The 21,430-nt window shown below is 41.5% G+C and overlaps 1 protein-coding gene across 1 annotated transcript; it reads left to right on the top strand.

The window, feature by feature from the left end:
* The first annotated feature begins 192 nt into the window (after nt 1–192).
* On the top strand, nt 193–20,483 carry CDPF1 (cysteine rich DPF motif domain containing 1). Its single transcript, XM_086610500.1, has 4 exons — nt 193–313; nt 10,671–10,794; nt 13,024–13,135; nt 19,081–20,483. Exons 2-4 carry the CDS (start codon nt 10,682–10,684, stop codon nt 19,228–19,230), a joined length of 375 nt encoding a protein of 124 aa, XP_086466626.1. The 5' UTR covers nt 193–313; nt 10,671–10,681; the 3' UTR covers nt 19,231–20,483.
* Nucleotides 20,484–21,430: the final 947 nt, after the last annotated feature.

Consider the following 21,430-nt stretch of genomic DNA (forward strand, 5'->3'; position numbering starts at 1 on the left):
TATATAGTAACGCGTACTATATAATAGTACATATTATATAATATTGGTAATAAAGGGGTGTGGGCGCGAGTGAATCTCCAGTCTCTCTTCGGATCTGAGAAAGGCTTTTCTTTCCTCCTTCCCAGGCGGGATCCCGCTCTGGCGGGCGGGCGGCCGCAGCCCCGCTCAGGACAGGGCCCGGAGCGGCGGACAGCGAGTAGCCGAAGCCTTGCTGCAGAGGTGGGAGAGCCGCTCTCCAAGCCCTGCCGTGCTTGGAGCCGGAAAGGTTTCACGTCTGCGCTTCCCGCCTCCAGAGCGCCCGGCTCCCGAGTGCGTAAGTTAGGCGGAGCGGAGGGACTGTCCCCTCCAAACCGCGGCGGCGAGCGTGGGAAGAGGCTCGGTCGAGAGAGAGCAGGCTGGTGACAAGGGTGGCTGCTCAACAGGAGGCACTCCTTCTGCATCCAGATCTAAAGCTTCATTCTGATTATTATTTTTAATCATTTTTTTCCTCCCCTACACAAGAGTTTTAGTGTATATTCTTTGTTTAATCGAGTGGAGTGGCTGCAGGTTGCTCTTTATGAGGAACTTTGGGAATTGGAGCTACAGGAGGCAGCCTTGAGGGGGACTGTGAAGAGGATTCCAGCAAAGTTCAGAGCTGTGTGAGAGCACTGCTTTTGGACACACACAAAGAAGGAGCTTAGGTGAAACTCTGATTTCCTGTGATATGTAGGCTTTTCCAGTATGAGGTTGTGCCTGAGCAAGGTGGTTTTGGGATCACAGCTTTGGGCTAAGAGGCCCGCAGAGCCGTAGAAACATCAGGTACTCAATTCGCCTTGAAAATGAGGGGGAGGTAGGGAGTTTGCAAGATGTATGAGAGATGGGGTACCACAGTTTCCTTCTGAGTCTGCTGTGAGAACCCAAATAAATATTTCCACATCTCAGTGACGCTAGAAATGGTCTGTCCGCTTAAGGAGAGAGGTTAATCATGTGGCCTTCCTTCACACTTAATCCAGACTTGCTTGCTGACCTGTTACTTGTCTCTGAGGCACTTGGTCTGGTAGGAGAGTCTTTATAAACACTGCAAAATGCCGTCAAAATAAAGTCAGTTGTGCTTTGGGCGTGGTGCACTAAATAATCTCTTGAGCTGTCTTCCATCTCTAGACATCTGTTGAGTCAAAGAATTGGATTCATGTATTTATTTATGTTAGTTATACCAGTACTTTCTGATTTGTGCATTGGTTAATTTTCTTTTTTCAATTAAGATTTTTCCCTTGCTGTAATATTACCAACATACCACCTGAAGGGACCACTAAAAGCATACTAGGGCAAAGATACCATATGCTGATTAATTTCCTTTCATTGATATAGTTTAAAAGTTCTATTGATATGAACCCCTGTTTGTCAGCATAACTAATGGTGTGTTTTATATAGACAAAATTTAAGATCTTCATGCTCTGGGAGCCTATGTCAAAAACGTTGTTTTCCTCGTGCCTTAATTTACCACGTAAAGAGAGAAGTTTGCCAGGCAAAGCAGTGGTTATAACAAGAGCATTACTTTATGTTTTGCCTCACTTTATGTCTCACCTGAAATAGAGTCAAGATGTGCATCTACAAATACGACAAGGTTGCATCAAGAACAGTGGAGGATCCACTGAAAGTTTTACTCTGCACAGGTGCAGGCTGCTTGGAGGTGTTCTGACCAAGGAACAGTTTTGTTTGATGATAATGGTAGGAAAAGATTTGGATTCTGCTGTTAACCTGCCTTGGAATGGGGATTTGCTCCCTAGCCTGTACATTACCTTTGCACTGGCCTGTTAACTAAAGCAGTCCTTTTACTGGCTCAAAATCAGTAAACAAAAAAAGCTGTGAAGAGCCTCAAAACTCCCAATAGAAAAGCACAAACCTGAGATTTGGATTAAGAAAGAAATTAGTTATCTGTGATTGCAACAGTTTGGAATTTTTTGCTCTAGGCCAGGATAAAGCAAGAGAGAGTCAGTGAGCGTTTTGTTATGTTCCTTTTCTCAATACCTGGTGAAAGCATTTTTCACTTTCTCTTTTTTTACTGGCCATAAACTATGCTGCCTCCTATCAAGTCTCCTTTTAACTACATACAGTAATTTTCCACTGAGCCTTCTTCCCCACCTGTTCATTTATTTTGTCATAACTTTCCTAACGCTGAGTAAAGTTATTACTAATAACCACACTTAGAGGTATGCATATGTGCAAAAAGGAGACATGCATTTAAATCTGTAACAAACATCACAGCGTTCTTATGCCTTATCTACCAATCTGTAGCTATAGCCAGTACTTTTAAAAACTTAACGTAAACATACAGCATATAAAACTTCTATCAAGACCCCATCAACTCTGCTGCTTAATTAGCTCCACTCCGCAGTCCACACTTTGCTCCTGGACCTCAGTGAAATCTTAGTCAGACCTATCTACGCTTGCTGAACAGACGGAGATCTGAAGCCAAAGGAAAGTTACTTAAATATCTGTGACACATTAAGGATGCTGCTAATTCTCACCGGATTTTGAGCTTCTTAGGCAAAAAGACAGAACTGCAAAGGTTTTGCATGCCGGTCCTCCTAGCGTATGACCCAGTAGGAGCAGTCCACTCTGGTTACAGTGAGTTCTAGGATCCACACATCTCCATCCGTGATGAAATTTGTTACCTGTGAAAAACTCGCCTTCCTCCTGTTTTATCTGTGATGAACAGAGCAGTAAATTTGTCCAAAAGGACTTCTGAAGGGGAAGAGCAGAAACACGGTCTGGAGAACAGGCTGTGCAGACTACAGGGCGTGCACAAAAGTAAGGGCCTGGCTGTCTATGGTAAAGCATGTCTGACTAAGAACAAGTATCATTTCTCTGTGTACTACAGAAAGTTATGGAAGCAGTTCTGGTATATGTGCCTTGATACCTATTTGTTGAGAGTATCAGGTGTTGAAAGAAGCGCGTGCAGCCTTAGTACCTGCATGGTTTTTAGGCAAAGTAATCCAAGCACTGGTTGGGACGCAAAGTGTTTCTGAGAGGAGCATACAGACTAACCTGAAAATATGCTAAAAATTCACGATGTTTATGCCTGGCTGAACTCACGTAGCGTATTTTCTATTGCTCCATGGCTAGAAAACAGAAATTTATCATGTGTGTAAGTCAGGAAGTCTTGAAGTCGCCAGCCCCTGACTGAACAACTAATTTCCACTATAAACTGTAATCAAAGGGGCAAAACCGAAACGACCTCCATGCGAAGGTGTAAAACAAGACACCTATTTGTAAATTCTTGTGACAGAACTCCCAGCAAGTTGTTTTTGTGTTTTTTTTTTTTTTCTGGAAAAGAAGACTTTCCAAAGGCTGAGCGACAGTGAACTTCTTTGCTTTATCAAACATGCTGGAAATAACCTCTCTGGTGTTTTCTCGTGCTCAGTGTTCGCAATAGCTGGGGTAACAGAACTTGAGGAACACGTCTTTCAGAGGAAATGGGCATGCCTGTGAGAAGGTTTGTGGGGCTATGTGCATGAGAAAGTCTATGTATAGTAGGTAGAGGTTTTGATTCTCAGGCTTTCTTGAAGCTGAAAGAAATACCCCTCCAGTAGTTCTGTGTTTTCGTGGGTTTTTTTTTGAGGTTTTACTTTACTTCATTATGCAGTCCCCAGCTCGAGCTCAGTCCTAACAAACCGAGAGCCTCAGTCACGTTTTACTGGAAAGAATTCTCTTGCCCAAGTATATTAACGCTGAACATCTTGCTGGTCACAGGGGAAAGTGGGCACTGGCTGTCACAGCCAGCACATCGTAACATGGCAGCCCCACATGGTGGGGGCTGAGTGTTTCCTTACAGTACCAACTTTGCTTTCTGTAGGGAGATAAATCACTGAAGCTATATTTATTTCTTTCAGGATTATGTCAAGTTGCAGTGTCTTGTTTCCCGAAACACTGCGTTAGCCTCTCCTCGTGTATTTCCACAAAATCTTGGTGTTCCTATTTTTAGGTTCTGTTGGAAAGTGTTACACTAAGTTTAGATTGTGCTTAACCAAGCTGATACTTTCAATGGTACATGTGTGGCCCTCCATAACTTTTCTTAAAGGACAACTTAAAAGGAATCGTCATCACTTGTGTATTAATAGAACCTTACCATCTTGTTCTTCCTCACTATGGATGTTAATCTAACAAAGCTGTAATAGGGAGCTACAGCTTGGAAGGAAGACAAAACCAGTTCAGGGCAGGGGGTAACCTATGGCCATAGCATGCTTATTTATTGTGGCTATACCAGAAGGGAGATTTAATGAAATCAGACCACAGGCCTGGTTTCTCTCTTTTAGCAAGGAATAACTGTAACCCAGAACTGATGTTCACTTCAGTGAACATGTCTGTGTTTGCATTTCCTGTGTCACCTTCTCCCTAGTAAGTACCTATAACTGTGCTGTGAGGAGAGCAAGAAGCTTGCTTTGCCTTCCTTTAATTTCTGGGCCATTTTACATACAGAATGTTAGACTGGTGTCATGGATGGTGATGTGATAAGCTTTGTACTCGGCTTAGGAAAGCCTGTTGGAAGAGAAGGAGAAGAAACAGCAACGAGGGGGACTGAGCCAAAAACCAGATATGGCCATAGATTAACTTTGAGGGGGAAGGAAAAGAAGAACTTCGGACGCTGTAGTTCTCCTGCCTCTGTCAGGACTGTTTGTTCTGTTACACGGCAAAGAGACCCGCTATTTGCTGTGCCTCTGCAACCAGAGATGGAGATGGCCTCTTCCACGAATGCTTGGGCAGCTTGCTTTTATTTTATTCTGTTCTATCATTCATCTTACTGCTTGATTCACTTCGCTGGGCGTGTACAGCTGAGTCGCTGAAGAGCCGAGGTGCTGGAAGGAGAATCCCCCGCAGGTGGTAGCAGTGGCGCAGTGGTCGCCGGGTCTGTGCGGTGCCCGTGTGTCCACTAGAGGACAGCGGTATATGCGGGTTAGTCACTGCCGTGTTGTCGCCTTCCTGCGTGCAGCTGTTGAATTCTCACCTAATTTGAGATTCTTCTTTATTAAACGCTGTCTAATTCAGAGCTGGCTGCCTACTGTATTCAAGTAAGGAGTACTAGGGCTGGATTTTTTTTTAGGTGTTGGTTTCTCAGCTTTGTTAAACCATGCATCAGTAGATGCCTTTTTGAGATGCACCTTGTCTTGGTAAAGCCTTTTTTACCTAAGGAAGGGGTTTGATTTGCTTGTCTCCTCTCTTTCTGCCGACACCCTGTTCAAACGCTCCCTACAACTGTTCAGGAAACACGCTCGCTTTCACACCTATGATCACCTACAGCCACGGAGTCCACACAAGCTCTCGTTAAAAAGCAGGGCTTGGGGTCTGCTATACAACCCGTTCCTAGAGGGGAGCCTGTGTGCTGCAGACATCTCGGTTCCTTCAGAGCAGAGAGAGCACGGCCATACCAGCCCAATCCCCCTGGCCTGGAGGTAGAAGTTGCTGCAACAAGTCAAGATTTCATTCAATCAAGTGACCTTTGCAAGAGGTAATAAGGGCAAAAATTCCAAATGGCCACGCTTGGTGAAATGTCATTGCTGGGCTAATTGGTTACGCTGAACCCCCAAGGTAAGTCACCTCAAAGGAAATGCAGGGAGGCAGCCAACAGGTGTCCTGAACATGCCTTCAGGGCAATAACATGAAGGAACTGGAGGGACAGAGTTGTTCACCTGGGGATTAACTAGCAATTAAGAAGGTTCTGCTGTTTTGTCTATTACCTGAGCAATTAAGCAACAGATCATTTGGTGTAGTGGAGGGTTTCCCTGCCCATGGCAGAGGGGATGGAACTAGATGATCTTTGAGGTCCCTTCCAACCCTAACCATTCTATGATTCTATGATTTTTTCTGAAGGAGGCGAGTGCTTTCCTGGTGCTGAAGTGTATATAAATTTCCATTGCACCAAACGCTGCAAAATAACTTGGCATTTACCAGGCTATGAACTCAGCGGCTCCTACCCTTCTATTAGAGAGTGCTCCTTCCCATAGAGAATCAAGCTGTGAATATTTTAATAGGTCATCATCATCAGCCATGGATACTGCAGGAAAATCTTGGCAGGAGAGAGAAACAAGGGTTTAATTGGAGAGGATTAAAGGTGTGTCAATGTTGAGTTTATCTGACACCCTTTCAAATCAAAGTCTGCATCTGTTTGTAGGCAGTTTGTTTCTTGTTTAGTTTCTCTGGTTTATCAGTGACTCAGAAATACATGGGTCTCCTGTGGAGTATTAAGAGGGGCTTAACCTATGCATTGTAAAGACTTGTGCTAATGAGGTTTGAAGCAAAGAAAATCAGATTACTTATCTGTGCCACTGCTTTGCCACTGACCCTGACAATTTAATGGTGATTTATTATTTCTGGCATGCCTTCCAGGCCTGTTAGCGGAATGCTCCAAGCAGAACTGCCCTGAAGTTTTTAGGAGTCCCTAGAGAACTGCACTGAGAGCCATTTCGCCACATCCATATCGTGTATCAGTTGCAGCACGGCGAAACGCTCTTACAGCGGTGCTATCACCTGCACCTTTTACTGTGATTATTTCCTTAGTGTGGCATTCAGATCTGCGTGCTTTGCCTTTCACCATGACACGTGGGCCAACCTCACGCACGTCCTGCAGCATTCTGGGCTTGACTTGGCAGGTTTCTGCTGAGCATGCTAGTTCAGTGTTTGCTTCGTAATCAAGCATGTGTGGGTAGCTGTGTTCTTTTCAGAAGAGCTATGCATGTGCTTAAAGTCAGTATGTGTGTAAGTACCTTGCAGCTTCCAGCCAAAATGGCAAACGCTTGGGCAGAATTCAGTTGTAAACAAGCTGTTCCAAAAGACTTCTTCAGTTTGTACTAGCCAGCCAGATATTGACATGTTACTAGGACATGGTGCTGCTTCAAAAATTTTCAAGGAAAGAGAAAAAGCCAGTGTTAGCACTGGTGATGATTTGAGTCACTTGAGGTCACAAATTTACCTGTCATGATTATGAAGGGATTAGTGCCCTAGACTTTTATCCTCTCAAGAGATCCTTCATTCTGTTGTTGGTATGCTAGGGAGAAATGAGTTCTCACTCATGCTTCATATGTCTGCTTGGAGGGGAGGCAGACACCTTGTCGTAGTTGTCATATCAGGCATCTTGCTAAGCTGGTGTATGGGGCCAAACGATTGAGCTTACTTTGTGATAAACCAAAGTCTGTCTCGACGGTGGTTTTATCCCAGAATTGCTTCTGTGCATTTGCTATCTGACATAAAGATACGATTCTTTAATTGCAGATGAGGAAACACTAGAGGCTTGGTGAGAGAGTGCATCTTAGGACTTGTCTGCTTGGTGGTTTAGACTAAAGGTGTGAAGCACATGTGTAAACTAAAATTTTATTACATCTGCCATTAAATTTCTTTCTTCAGAAGGAAAATGGCTTTATTTTGTTATATAGCAAGCTTTACTTCTGAATGGGAGGATTCACCCTGAAATCTGCATGTGTATTAAGTTCACACCTTGAGTTAGTGACCTTAACTTTCCCAAGTCTGCTGTGTAGACAAGCTGTCAGGACAAATGATGTTCCCAGTGAAATAAAACTTGGTACAGCTGATATCAGTGACTTGTAAGCTGGGCATAAAATGGAAAGCATCATAAATTCATTTGTGCCTTGCAGGCAGGATCATATGCTTTTCAACTGGCATAGCCAAAAATCTGTTTGTACATAGATACCATTCCTTCCCAGTGGTAGTCACTGAACAGATTCTGTTCTACATGCCAGTGGTCTATAAGAGAGCAGGTGTTTCTATATCTAACGTACTTCAGCTCTGAACCCAGGACTGTTATTTTGACTTGGAATCAGGACACATTCATTCCAAAGTCTATGATCCTCGCTGCCAAAAATACTCTTTTTTTTGTCGTTGTTCTTAGTGTTTTGCTTCATTTTAAAGAAAAGATCACCATGATGGTTTCCTGTATTAGATTCAAGTAACTTTCCATACTCTAACTTTGTGGGGTTTATTATTTCCCCATTTTAAAAAAGATTGATTACAAAAAATTGCATCCAATGTTTGGGACTGAATCTCATTCAGACAGGTGGGTATCTTGGTACTGCTACTGACTACCTACAGAAAAGGTAAATTTAAGTAAGTTTGGGGGACTTACCTGGTAAATCTAAAATACAGGATTCAAAAAGCAGACTTCTTAGTTGAGTTCGTGTATAGTTTGAAGAATCCCAGTTCTAATATACAGGGAGAAACAGATAGCATGTAGATGCCTTCTATCTAATTGAAAAATCTGAAAGCACTTTAGTTAATTAAATTCTCTTAAGCATCCCTGTGAGGTAGGGAAAATACATGATATCCAAGGGTTACATCACTTTCAAAAAAAATGTCGTTGCCTAAGGTATTCATGAGTTAGATTTATTTATTAAACCAGTGCACAGCCCCATTTGTGTTACATTTTAAGAACTCTCTGTACTACTGAAATGCCAGGAATGGCAATGGAAAGGCTGGTGCTGAATGAATGATGGAGTAAGGGAGATTATTCCCGACATTAAGTTTCAGGATTTAACAGGCTAGGGCTTTCTGAACTGGGTGTCTATTATGAAGCCTCTGTAAACTCTGAGGATCTTGGGGCTCTCTGTTCTTCTGGAACATTCGATGACAAGTAGTCACAGCTCTACATCACCTTGCCCCTAATTCACCTTAGCAGCATATGTCTCTAAGGATTCAGTTTCACCTCATAGAGTGAGCAGAAATAGCAGCTTACTGTCATTGAAAAAGGGAAATACAGATCCCTCATCTCCTGGCTGTGCAGTTTTGCCTCTTACTTTGTACTGCTGTTAGCAGTTGTTGGATTCCTCTGCAAGCCAATTTAGTTCCCTAAAACAAGAGAAAAAAAGGTGTTGGAAGAAAGAAAGAAAAAAAAGATAGCTCTGTTATTTTTTACCACATTAGTAACTAGTGTGATGCAGGAATGGTAAAACTGTAGACCAAGGTGTTTGATGTTGGATACCAGCTGCCCACTCTCTGTGTTTCAAGATGTTTCAGACTACCTCTGGTCCTAGCCTGTAGACTGAATGGCCATTCGTTGGGCGTTCAGGTTGGAGTGCATTAGGTGCGCTCTGGACCACATCTTTCAGTTTAGTTTCACCTGAAACCGTCCGGTTTGTGTGCTTTAAGGCTGCCCCACAAGGGCAAACCAAGTGGGATTTGTTGCCAGAGACAACTCCTGAGCTGAGCTAAAACATAAATAGAGACATGGCCTTAGTGAACTGAATCAGCTCTGCAGGGGAAGGGTATGGCTGCAAAGCTGGAGGACTGGGAACGGTCTGCTGTCCTTCGGCAGGCTGTGTGTCTGCTCAGCCGTGAGCACACACAACCTACCTGCTGAGATGCTGCCCAAATCCGAGTTCCTGCTGCTCACCTCCCTCACAGCTCGATGCCAGATCCATTTCACTTAAAACAGCTAACAGGTGTGCAGCAGAAAACTGCATGCCAGGAAAAAGCGTGAGGGCTCTTAACTAAAAGCTTGAATTTTCTTGCTAACTGCTAGGTGAATGTGTCTTTTCAAGAAAAATGGTGCAGGTGAGCCAAGATAATGCAATTGGCAAACAAGTGATTGGTGCAATTTTGGGCATGCACGTGGTGAGCTGTGTTTCATCTGATCACACATACATTACCAAAATCAGTCCTAGAAGCGTACTAGCCACACCATGCTTTTTGAAAAATGCAGAGTGCGACCCTCTACTAAAGTGGGATCAGTGAAGGAGAAGCTCCCAAATGTAAATCAATGGCCAAGATTTTAAACAAGTCATCTTGTAAGCACCAAAGCTGACAAAGGTCAGCTTCCTGCATTTTATATCTCGTGACTGAAAGCTACAGCTTTGTAACGGGTGTCTGAAATCTGTCAGACAGATGGACAGTGGCTTTCCTATGTGCAGATTCTCCGATTTGTAGAAACACATGGGTATCCTCCATGAAGATAAAGCAGAGTCTCCCTTTTCTGCCTATTTTCATAAAAGTTATAGGACCTAAACTTTTTTGAAGGTACCTCCTCCTCTGTCCTGTGTGGCTTGAATGGGCCAACACTCTTATCTAGGCACAGAGTGATTACATCAGCCTTATTTCCATAGGAAGCCAGATAAGAACATGGAGCCAGGGTCAAGCTCCCAAAACTCTATTTGAAGGTGAACTACAAGGAGAGAAAAAGACGTAGTAAATCATTGCAACACCGAACTTTCTGGTACCTGCCTCCTGAGCGGGGTCCCAGACTCTTTCACAGCTCTGTTTGCAGTGTGTGGGAGGAGACAGGCGTTGCAGAACTGGATTGGGGTTCTGCACAGCAGATAGGGAGTCGTTTCCTGGGGAGCGCTTAGGGAGTGTAGGCCTTGGTTGAGCAAAAGGTTTTTCCAGTCACAGCCATATACTTTGTTACATAAATTCTTTTATGGATCAAGTTCTAAATGAATAGATGAACTTTTATAGTTAGGCTCCTAGGCTGCAATTTCTAAACCTGTCTAAGGAATTTTGAAATTTAACTGTGCCATGGGAAACCAACCTGATTTGGGAGAAAAGATTTACTAATCACGGTTTGCAATAGTCTGTTTTCCATTGGATTCTAATTTCCATAGCCAGATATCCCACATCAGTTTAATCTTCTCGCAGGCGTGTTCCCAGTACTGCATTTTGGCGCTAAAAGACTTTTGTGTTTCTTCTAGGTAGCTTAAAAATGGATGCTCCCAAAGAAGTTCTGCCTACAGGAGAGTTCAAATGTGAGCTGTGTGGCTTAACAGCTCCATATACGTACTACGGGCAGAAGCCACCAAACACACGCTCTATTGTGTAAGTACAGTCTCTCATATCGCAGACTTCATTTATGCTCTGAGCTTTAGAAGCCGCGTGCTGTGGAACGATGTGCACTGCGTGAACCTAATAACATGCCACATTGCCCCTGAATATGAGGCTTGGTACTCAAAGTGACCTTCTTTTTCCAAAGGGAAGAAATGTTAAAATTTGTCAGCATTAATAGCAAAGACAAAAATCAACTTTCCTGTCCTGCTTCAATACCATGCAAAGATTTTTGTTTAACCTATTTCCTAACCCCACTATTGACCTATACCATATTTTTTTTTACTAGAATACTGTTGACTGTCAGCCTAGCATTTTTGGGAACAGTCCTTTCCTCACAGCTGTGCTAGCTGGGCAACACGTAAACACAGCATGAATGAAATACGTATGGTAAAAACACTTTTTAAGAGCTGTGGAATTTTGAACAGCAGTGCTTTTTTGCATGAATTAGACAATTCTTTGACAGATTGTATGAATTAAAGTGTGTGGAAATTTAGTACGTATTTATATTTTAGGAGACTGAAGCCTTTTCCATCTCTGCCAAGTAGGCGTAGTTTGACCAGAAACTATGCTGTTACGACTTTTGTCTGCAGACATTAAACTCCCCATAAAACACAGCACTTAGCTTTAAATGTACGAGTGGCTCTGGTTGAGGCTGTCCCGGTCAGGGAACCCATCAGGCAAACGTGGTCAGAACTCACTGGAACTGAAAGTCAGACATGTAGTCAGCATTTCACCTCACTTATATAAGGTTTCTTATATAATGGAAACAGCTGTTGATCATCACCTGCTTGGGCTGAGATCAGATCTGTTTTCCTTAGGCAGCTGTATTTTTATCATTGAAAATCCTGTCGTGCTACTGGTTTTTCCTCTTCTACTCAGCAGAGGAATGGCTCACCTTTAATCAGGTCCTTTAGTAAAGAGTTTGAATCAAAGCTGAACATGAATTTTAACTTTAGATTATCCAAGCTCAGTGTTAACATCTCAGCTTTATTTGGATTGCTGAGATTTAAAAAGCAAAAGAAGAATGCTGAAGCATAACACTTCTGTACATGCATATAAGAAATAGCTTTGCACACTATCTTCATTGGCTTACTTTCAGGTCTACTCACACGTCCTAAATGCAATGCTGCAGGAAACATATGCCAGACATGAAGGCTTGTACAATGGCCAGGTCTCTGCACTGATGATGACTACATTAAGACTGTGAATCTTGCAAGGGGAGCTTTGCAAGTGTGATCCAGTCTGTGTACACTAAGAGACTTGTTGACAAGATGATCTGCTATGTTAAGATGCCTGATCCTTCCTAACAGTGGAAGGCTTGAGCCATACCATTTTTTTGTTTTGAGTAGAGAGGAAAAGGAAAAAAGAACACACTCACAGAAGCACACATATGTGTTTGTGTGTGTATGTATGTATGAAGACAAGGAGAAGGCAGTATGAGTTAACAGAGTAACTTTTAAATGTGTGTTGTACTCCATATTGCTACAGAATCCCAAGTTTGATTTAAGTCTAAGAATAAGCTGGCCTTGCAGGGTGCCCTGTGCAGACAGACACCCAACTGACTTCTGTAATATTTTGCCTGGAGCTCCCAGGAAGAATAAGGCCTTAGTCTTTCCCAAGCAGGTTGCAAAATTATTAATAAATGCACTCCTTTAATATCCTGAAGCAAACAATACAGTCTCTGACATAAAGTAAGCACTTTACAGGTCATTGTAATGTTCTATGCTTGTAGCTCTTGCTTGCAAGAGGTGGGAGCCTTAGCTTTATAGCAGTGACGTAACTAAGAGCAGTAAAACTTTTTGATTTTATACACACATGCACACAGCTTTGGAAGAGAACTTCTAATTAAAAGCTGAACAATTGAAAAGATAACTTGACAAGGTACTGGAGTTGGCCATGTGAAGGAATGCCTGTCACAAAAATAGAAGATAAAAAATACTTTAAAGTAGAGCACTGAGAAAAACCTAGTAAGACAATGTTGAGATGATCACCAATTGCCCTAATTTTGGGAAATAGTGCAGTACAGGAGTAAAGGCAGCCACAATGTTGGTTTTGAAGAGGAAGGGAGCTGCATAGCTGCTACATTGCCTCATGTGCAACACCAGGCCAAGCAAATCAAGTAGAAAGGGCTGATACCTTTTCAGCATCCACAATTTCCCCATTTCAACTCTCCCATACTGTGAAATCTGCCCTTAAAAGCCTGAAATTATTATCTTACAGGGTTTTGGAAGAAAGCTATGTCATGAAGGATCCTTTCACCCCTGACAAGGATAAATTCCTCATCCTTGGGTCTCACTGCAGTTTGTGTAGCAAATCAGTGTGCGTTGGTACGGTAAGTAACAAGCAAAACAAGCTTCTTCAATCATGTCTTTTTGTTCCAGTGCTGGTTACTTGTTAGAGAAAGACCAAACATCAAAAACCCAAATAGCCTGTTTTTAAGGCAAGCTAGTTGTATGTTCTTGTTGATTCCCCCAGATAAAGCTCTTTGTATTAAATGATCAGCAACTTTAAGTGTTCTATTTACAGATGAGCACAGTCCAGCCTCACAAACACAATGAAAAATGCTTGTTGTCAGCACAAGAAAATGCAAGGGAGAATCACTTCAAGACCTTTAAGGTTCAGTAGATCATACTATACCAGCAGTAGATTTTTTTTTTTCCTGTAAAAGGAATATAAACGTCCATGGATTGTTAGGTTTGCATCCACAGCACAGGGCTGCCGTCCTATATTTGTAAAAGCTAATGTAGAAAGCGAGCAGGGAGAGGAGTTGTGCAGTGCTATCTTAGCTCTCTGAAGAAAGATGAATTTGAGTAGCAGCTGGTAGGCCACCTTAAAGCTATGAAATCTGAGTGTGGTTCAGAAAGGTGGTGTAAAATTACAGTTGTCTTAATTCCTCCTCCTCAGTGCAGAACTAGTCCCTTTGGTTGCTGTGAGTTCAAAGCAAAAAAGAAGACAAGTTATTATACAATTACCAGTGTCTGGAGGCTGTACTGTGCTTCTTTGAGACAGCACAAAGAATTGAGAAAACTTAGGTTCCACTTGTTTCCCTCAGCAAGCCAGTTCTGTGGTTGAAGGAGACTTGGGACTCATGCGGTAGTCAGGACTCATGCATGACTCAACCCATGAGGAGACGTCACCCGATTGTTTACATGGACAACGGCGTGTTAGTTGTTTTACCAGACACCACTGGCCTAATAGCAGGCAGATCCCAGCGTTCTCTTTCAAAGTGGTCCTTTGCTATCTTAGCGTAACGTGCTTCAATCTAGAGTGCAGATAAAAGCATAAGAGCACGCCTTGGTCTTAAGTGTCATCTTTAGGAGTTTTCAAATTCAACCTTTTCAGCCCATTCTCTAATGGCAGTGGTTAGGGGCCAGCTCCCATGACATGATTCTTACTGAAAATAGCTAGCAGCATGAGTTTTAAAACAGACGGGCAGATGGCAGATTTTTTTTTTATTATGTTTGGTGGCAAGTTATAGTTCTGGTGGGACAAAGTAACACCTCTGGCCTCCTCAGAGCACGAGCTGATACAATCTGGGCAACTGAGACAGCTCATATGCCAATACCAGACAGTTCCTGTGTGGGGACTTGAGGAAATTCTCTTGAGCAAAACAAAGGGTCAAATGACATTGACGAAATCTAGAGGGTTGGACAGACACAGCCAAAAGGAAATTGGCACATTTGGGCAAGTTTAGCTGCTATTCTGACTTGCAGGAAGTTAGCACCAAGGATGGACTCGGTCCACTGTCCTAAGAGGAGCGTGCAATAACACCTTTCTCCTGATTACGTTTCCTATTTCTGAAGTATCTTCTGTCACTTAAATGAATGAAAATCACCAAAAGGTCAGACAGAGAGATTGCAACTGAGATTTTTTTTTTTTTTCCCCCCTTTCTGGAGCTACCTGAGTACCACGTGGGAGTCAGATGAAGTGCTAGTGCTCTCTCGTTATGTCTTTGATAGCTGGGATCAAGTTTCTAGAGCCAAGTAGCTCAAGGCAGTTGTGTGGAGGCAAAACTCACATGTGAGCAAGATCTCCCTAGTGACAACGTCCCTGTCTTGGCTGGTAGTTGACTCACTCCCACACACAGCCAGAGGAAGAGGCAAGTGCAGCAAGTCAGATAATTTGGGCTTATGAGCTTGATTCCTGCCCTGACACATCTGGTTTATCTCTGCTTTATAACAGCAGAGGATTAGCAACTCAGACACGTTTTGGGCAACCTTGAGCACATTTAGCTATTTTAATTCCCCAATGAAGTGTCTTGAATTTGTGAAGGATTCAACAGGTATTTCCAAGTCTGGCAGATAAAGCTGTCAGAAATACAGGGTTTCAGCCTCACAGTATCTTTCCACACAGTGTGCGTTTCTGAATGAAGGTGGGGCTTTTTCTTTTAAAAGATTTAATAATTGTTTCAGTTAATCTAAAGCATAACAATGTAAGAGGATATTAGCAGTGAGCTAACAGAAGCCTCTTCTAATCTTTTTTACATTCCTGCCTATTTTGGCTATTGTAGAAATATGTCAATCATTTACTTGTTGTTATCTGAGTCTTCAAGGTTCCTCTGATGGTATCGCTCAAAGCAAAACCTGTAAATAATTGAGAATAAATTTCTTACCAAACTGGCCAGGTCAGATAGTGAATCACACAGATGACTATGGTTTCAAAATGTATTTAGCAATACTGCTTAAGTAACATTGAAAGAGATCTGCAGAAATGATAGTGCTTTAAACACCCACACCACAGAGCAGGTAAACATATATTATTCCTCTTTCATGTAGGGAAATCAGAAGTCCAGAGAAGTAAAAATTTATCCAAGGCAGTAAAGAGAGCCAAAGTTAGGAGAATATCCCTGTGGATCGGTTTTGGTTATCTTCCAAAGTAGATAACCAAAATTTTGGGTTATTTACCCAAGTAGATCAACTTAGCCTTACACTGAGTGTTTTTGTAATGGTACAATGTAAGAACTTAAGAGGAAGCAAATCATGCTTTCTTGGGTCTCTTTGGCAAAGAAGCTGGACCAATGTGATGGAAAGTTTTCAGTGGCAGGCTGCTTTCGTTTTATGTTAAGTCAAAACAGTACTAGACTAACCTGTGTCAAAATTAAGACTTTTCAGACCTTAGATTTGGCAAAGGGATTGGATTTTATTTGCTAGCTTTTGTATCTAAGGAGGCTTAGATACAGATCAGCTTTTAGGCTTTTCATGAGACAGCCCATGGTAGCTAAAGTGTCTTTTGTTACAGTTGCTGTACCAATGAAAGTCAAGACTTAGCAACTGTTCAGTAAAATTCTCATAAATGCACTTCTTCAAATATTCTCTTAAGCTTCACTCAGTTAATTTACTCCAGTCACCCTACTGAACCAATCTTTAGCACAGTGTATTGGTCAGTGCCATTATTTGCAGTCCAACTGGAAATAATTCTAATGATTATCATCTGTAACATCTTAAAACATGTCAAAACCCCACAAAAAGGAAGATAATAAAAATGCTTTTAAAAATCCTTTGGAAGGTCGAGTGCCCTTCTTCCTTTTTTCCTTTCAGAAAAGAGGAGAGGAAATGATATAATCTGACCCTATTAGTAATTTCAAACAGTGATTTCTTTTTTATTGCAACACTCATGAAACATAGGAGGAGAAAAGACCTGGCTTTTGGAGAGGAAAGGAGGAAATGGAGCAAGTTTCATGCCTTATTGCTGACCTCAGCAGAAGGTGGCTCAACACTGACCTTGAACATGGTTGTCGGTATTAATTGATAAATGTAATACTACAGCTACTTTCCACTCAACTTTCAGTCACGCGAGGTCAATCCTGGACACGGTTCGGCAGAAAGTTTCCTTTACATAGAGCTTCCTTTACAAGTGTGATAAAGATAATATCCCTGTATGTATTACTTTCAGACATGATCCGTGTGAAAACAGAAATAAACTCTGGCCATATGCTTTGGCAGCTCAGTTTTGCCTGAACTGGACTATTAATTTAAAAATTGAACTGTCCCCCCTCCTGTCTTGGTCATGGAAGGGGCAGAACGTGTTAAAGAATTACCTGATTAGACCCAGAACCATGTCAGGATGATGGTCAAAGAAGGGCTTGACTATATATAGTGTAATTCTTATTAATAATTACACTTATATAAGTGTAATTCTTAGGGCTTTAAAACAACAGCTAGGCCGAATAATCCTATGACAGAGAGTAGGACTAAGGGTACGTCTGATGGTTCATACTCATGATTTGCCTAAGTTCTCTTGGCCAAAATCAGCAAAAATTGGCAACTCATTTCAGCTGAAAGAATGCAAGTTGAGCACCTGTATATCTGTAAGGAGCTGCATCTGAACATCAGAGTTCCCCATCTGCAGAGCGGGGGAAAAGCCTCTCCCCTCCTTTGCCATCGCCCCGTAGCAACTGGTGGTGCAGTGCCCATTGCCGGGAGCCGTGGCGGGACCTGGCGGCGGGGGGAGCTGTGTGCCATTTTGCAATACGAACAAGAACAGCAGGGCAAACTAAAACTCTAATCTTGTATATTTTAATTGGCAGCTTAAAGTATTAAGGATACCAAGAGACAAAAAACAATAGGCTCTGGAGGTTGTGCAACTGAAATCCAGTCTCAGGGCCTTTCAGAGACCAAGGCTTCACACTTAGCTCTGAGCGTGAAGGGGCCTGGCCATCAGTGTGGAAGAGGACAATGGATGAAGAGAAGTTTTTCCTTGGGCTTGAAAGTCACACAGAGGCAGGCTGATGGTGATTTTGATATAATCGTCTGCTGAATCTACTGCTGAAGTCCAGATAGTGACATGGGAAACAAAAGCAAGAACAGAAACACAGAAATATCCAAGCCAAGCCCCCAGAGACAGGCCAGCCACAAATGACCATGGCAAGAGGAAAACTTTGCTATTTAGGTAAAACGCATCGAATCCATTACTCCCAAAAAGATGTCCTGATCCATCTGAACTGATGTCTTTATTCATGCTTAAATCCCCAAGAATAATCCATCAGCAACAGCAGCTCCAGCTTACCCATTAAATCCTATTTGGAATTTAGTGATCAGCATGCCAGGACAACCATGGGCTTCAGTCTCGCTGCAGGGCAAAGGAATAATAAATTAATAAGCTTCTCTACCAGTTGTCCGAACTCTATACTGCAAATAGATTAAAATATTCCATCGGTTTTGCTTCCTCCTAGTCAATAACTAACATCTGGTTAGAGCTAACTGGGTGAAAAATAAATATTGGGTCTGTTACACTTGCTAACCAAATCAACTGGGAATGAAACATGTCAGATCATAGCGTCATTACATTCCCAGGGCAGGGGAAATACCTTCTTTGTGCACAACAGCTTTTATACTTCACCATCGAGAACGCAGAGAAGAGTCATCGGCTCAACCTTTAGTAACGTATATGTTTTTAGTTTTTAATCAGCGAGTACATTTATTCAAGGTGGGTCGTTAAATGGATGAAATCTCAGTTGAATTAAATTCTTTTAGCCATTCTGGTTATGGGACAACTCTATGATATTGATATAATATTGATACTTCAAGTGCACAGATTAATAGAAAGAAGAGCAGTTTTTTGGTGAGTTGTGGAAAAAGATGCAGCTACAGTCTGTGAGCGCCTACAGACCCTGGCCTTCGTTCTTTGTGTTCCTGTTGGCCTTCAGGCCATTTTTGTGGAGATTGGTGAAGAAGAACATTCTGAGACTTCAAGTCTCACATGCCAGTGCAGGAACTTGGAAGATCCTCCCAAGAGGGAGAAATCTTCGTAAGCTAAATGAAGATTTAGCTTTAGAGGAAAACTTTGCTATTTAGGTAAAACCCATGGAATCTATTACACTCGGAAAGATGTCCTGATCCATCCATGCTGATGCCTTTATTCATGTTTAACTCTCCAAGAATAGTCTATCAGCAGCACCAGCTCCAGTTTACCCATTAAATCCTGTTTGGAATTTAGTGATTACACCAGGAGAACCATGAATGATGCTTGAAGGACAAGCCAATGGTAAGGAAATGCGTTACTGTTCTCTGTAGCAGTGAGCTGATGAAAGTGACTTCTTTACTTCAAAATGGTAGTTGATTTGGTTAGCAACTGTTACAGACCTGGTTTTTATTTTTCACCCAGTTAACTCTAACCAGATGTTAGAATTATTGAATAGGAAGAAGCAAAATTGCTGGAATATTTCAACCTAGAAGAATTTAATTTAGAAGAGTTCTAAATATAAATGTGGTTTAATGAGACTGGAACTTAAGCTGTTCCATTTTGTGTATCCTGCTAATACTGTTATTTTCTTTACAGGAATGTAGTCTGTTCTATTCCAAAAGGTTCTGCCTCCCCTGTGTGAATGAAAACCTAAAGGCCTTTCCTTTGGAAATACAAGAAGATATGGATAAAAGGAAGCCTCAACCAAAATCCTTCCCTGGTAAAAAAAGAGATACAAGAACATAAATACTAAAGGACCAAGAGAGACAGTTCTTTGGCTGGGGTTTCTCCTCTCTCCTTTTGGAGACTATCATGTTGCTCCTTTTAAAGAAGTGACCTTCATCGGCTCACTACTACGGAACACAGTGACACATTTCCTTACAATTGGCTTGGCTTCAGCCGTCATCACACAGCGGTTGCAGTGTCAGCAGTATGGCCTTAAGGTGTTGAAGAGCCAGAAAGAAAGGCAGACAAGCCTGTTGTCACCACGTAAAACCCATGTAGTAAAAAACTAAACAGCATATAGCATAGGAAGCATGTCCAAATTTTCATATTTGTTATTTTGATGTTTTGTGTTGTTCTTGACACTCCTGCAGCGTTACGAAAATCCAAGACAGATTTATCTGGCTTAATTCAGTATACATCTGAGGAAGTCAGTATAGACCACTTGTTAACCTGACAGTGCTGTCCTTATAAGATTACAGTAGGCAAGGAATTCAAAGCTTTATTTTTAGGTCTAAAATAAAACTGTTAAGAGAAAATGTCAGAGATACTCATAGAAACACCTAGATTCTTCAAGACTGTAATCTCAATACTATTACAGTGTTAAGACTTCTGAAGGTAGGTGCTCTTATAATAAAATACCAATATAATAAAAAAAAATTAAAGTAAAAAAAAAATGATCCTTACAAGTCACTTGCACTGTCCACTCAATCTTCCAGTCCATGTCAATGCAGCAATAGGAGAGGACCCATAATACCTGTAGTTTGTGCTTTACAAGTAAAGATGACTTCCTTTTCACTTTCACATCAGTTAATCTGGAAACAGAAGAGTTCAGTTAATAAGCTCAATTCTTTCCCGAACTGGGCAATTAAACTGCAGCTAGAATAGGGATTTCACAGGGTTTCAGTCAAAAGAAGGGTAAAAAATTGTTAGGGAAACAACAGTTTGCTTAGCTCAAGAATTAGCTTCACCATTATCTGTGTTGACTTTGTCTTAATTATAGGGAAGATTTAGGTGGTGTTTTTATAAAACTACTTAGTCATACACCTTAAAGATATGTGTAGAATGTTCCCTAATCGCCCGATCATGTTATTACTCAAGCTTTTGTTGGTCATTGATTCAGAACCTGTTAATGCCTTGGGTAACATCTCTTTTTTCAGCTCTTCCATCCGTGTCATTCTTCAACATCTAAACTTGGTTCCTTTAGCAGAATGAACCTTGTGGCTGTTAAAAGAAATCAACATGATTTCAATGAGTTTTTTTAGTTCTTTAGGACGCTGGAGCATCCTGAAATCTTTATTTCACTATAAATCTAAAAATAAAATATAAATCTATATTTCTCACTATATTGGTGTCCTCTGTTGGCGACTGGAATTTCTTGCAGTTACTAGAGAAGCAATAATGGGCCTACTAGCACCCTTTTCAAGCTCTAAATGCTTTAAGACATGAAATACATATACATCTTTAATTGTGGAAAAAAAACCCACGTTAGAAGTCAACATTTCAGATTCCTTTTTGCAGTAACAAGAAATTATGCTTTCAAAGAAATTGATATTAAGCTCTAAATGCTTTAAGACATAAAATACATATACATCTATAATTGTGGGAAAAAAAAACACATTAGAAGTCAACATTTCAGATTCCTTTTTGCAGTAACAAGAAAGAAGAAATTGATATTATACTCACTTAGAGTGAGTGGGTGGTATTTAGATTTCAGTTTCATGTTAAACTCCGCACACATACACACTTCAAAAGCTGTAGTTTGTCTGCTCTGTACAAATAACAGAGACATATCACGTGCTAAAAACCAGACCTGTAACAAGAGTGAGAGATGCTAGAAAGAGAATCACAGTGCTTTTCCATCTTAAAATTGCAGTCCTTATAAGCAAGCTGACAAAAAGCAATATCATTCTGTGAGATCACATTCTATATCAGCAAATGTATTTCTAAAACATTTTATTTCCTGTATTTCTAAAACATTTTATTTCCTGTATTTCAAAATCTTTGCAACAGGTTGTATCTTAACGTGTAGCTTGAAAGTAGGTTTTAGAAGCCTGGCTAGTGTAGTTCCTGTGAGACTGCCTTTGAGTTTTATGACACACCAGCCTATCTTGGGACTGGGAGATGCACCCACTAATGTGCTGGGAAGGATATAGTGTGATAGAGTGTCTCTGAGGTGTTTTCCCTCCTCTTCATCCTCCTCCATGCCCTTTAAGAAAAACGC

Source organism: Tauraco erythrolophus, chromosome 4, assembly GCF_009769465.1.
Source record: "Tauraco erythrolophus isolate bTauEry1 chromosome 4, bTauEry1.pri, whole genome shotgun sequence".
Taxonomy (NCBI): domain Eukaryota; kingdom Metazoa; phylum Chordata; class Aves; order Musophagiformes; family Musophagidae; genus Tauraco; species Tauraco erythrolophus.

Coding starts and splice junctions, on each gene's coding strand:
- CDPF1 (XM_086610500.1), top strand. CDS start 10,682: ATGGATGCTCCCAAAGAAGTTCTGCCTACAGGAGAGTTCAAATGTGAG. Junction 10,795..13,023: donor CCAAACACACGCTCTATTGT/GTAAGTACAGTC, acceptor ATTATCTTACAG/GGTTTTGGAAGAAAGCTATG. Junction 13,136..19,080: donor AATCAGTGTGCGTTGGTACG/GTAAGTAACAAG, acceptor TTTTCTTTACAG/GAATGTAGTCTGTTCTATTC.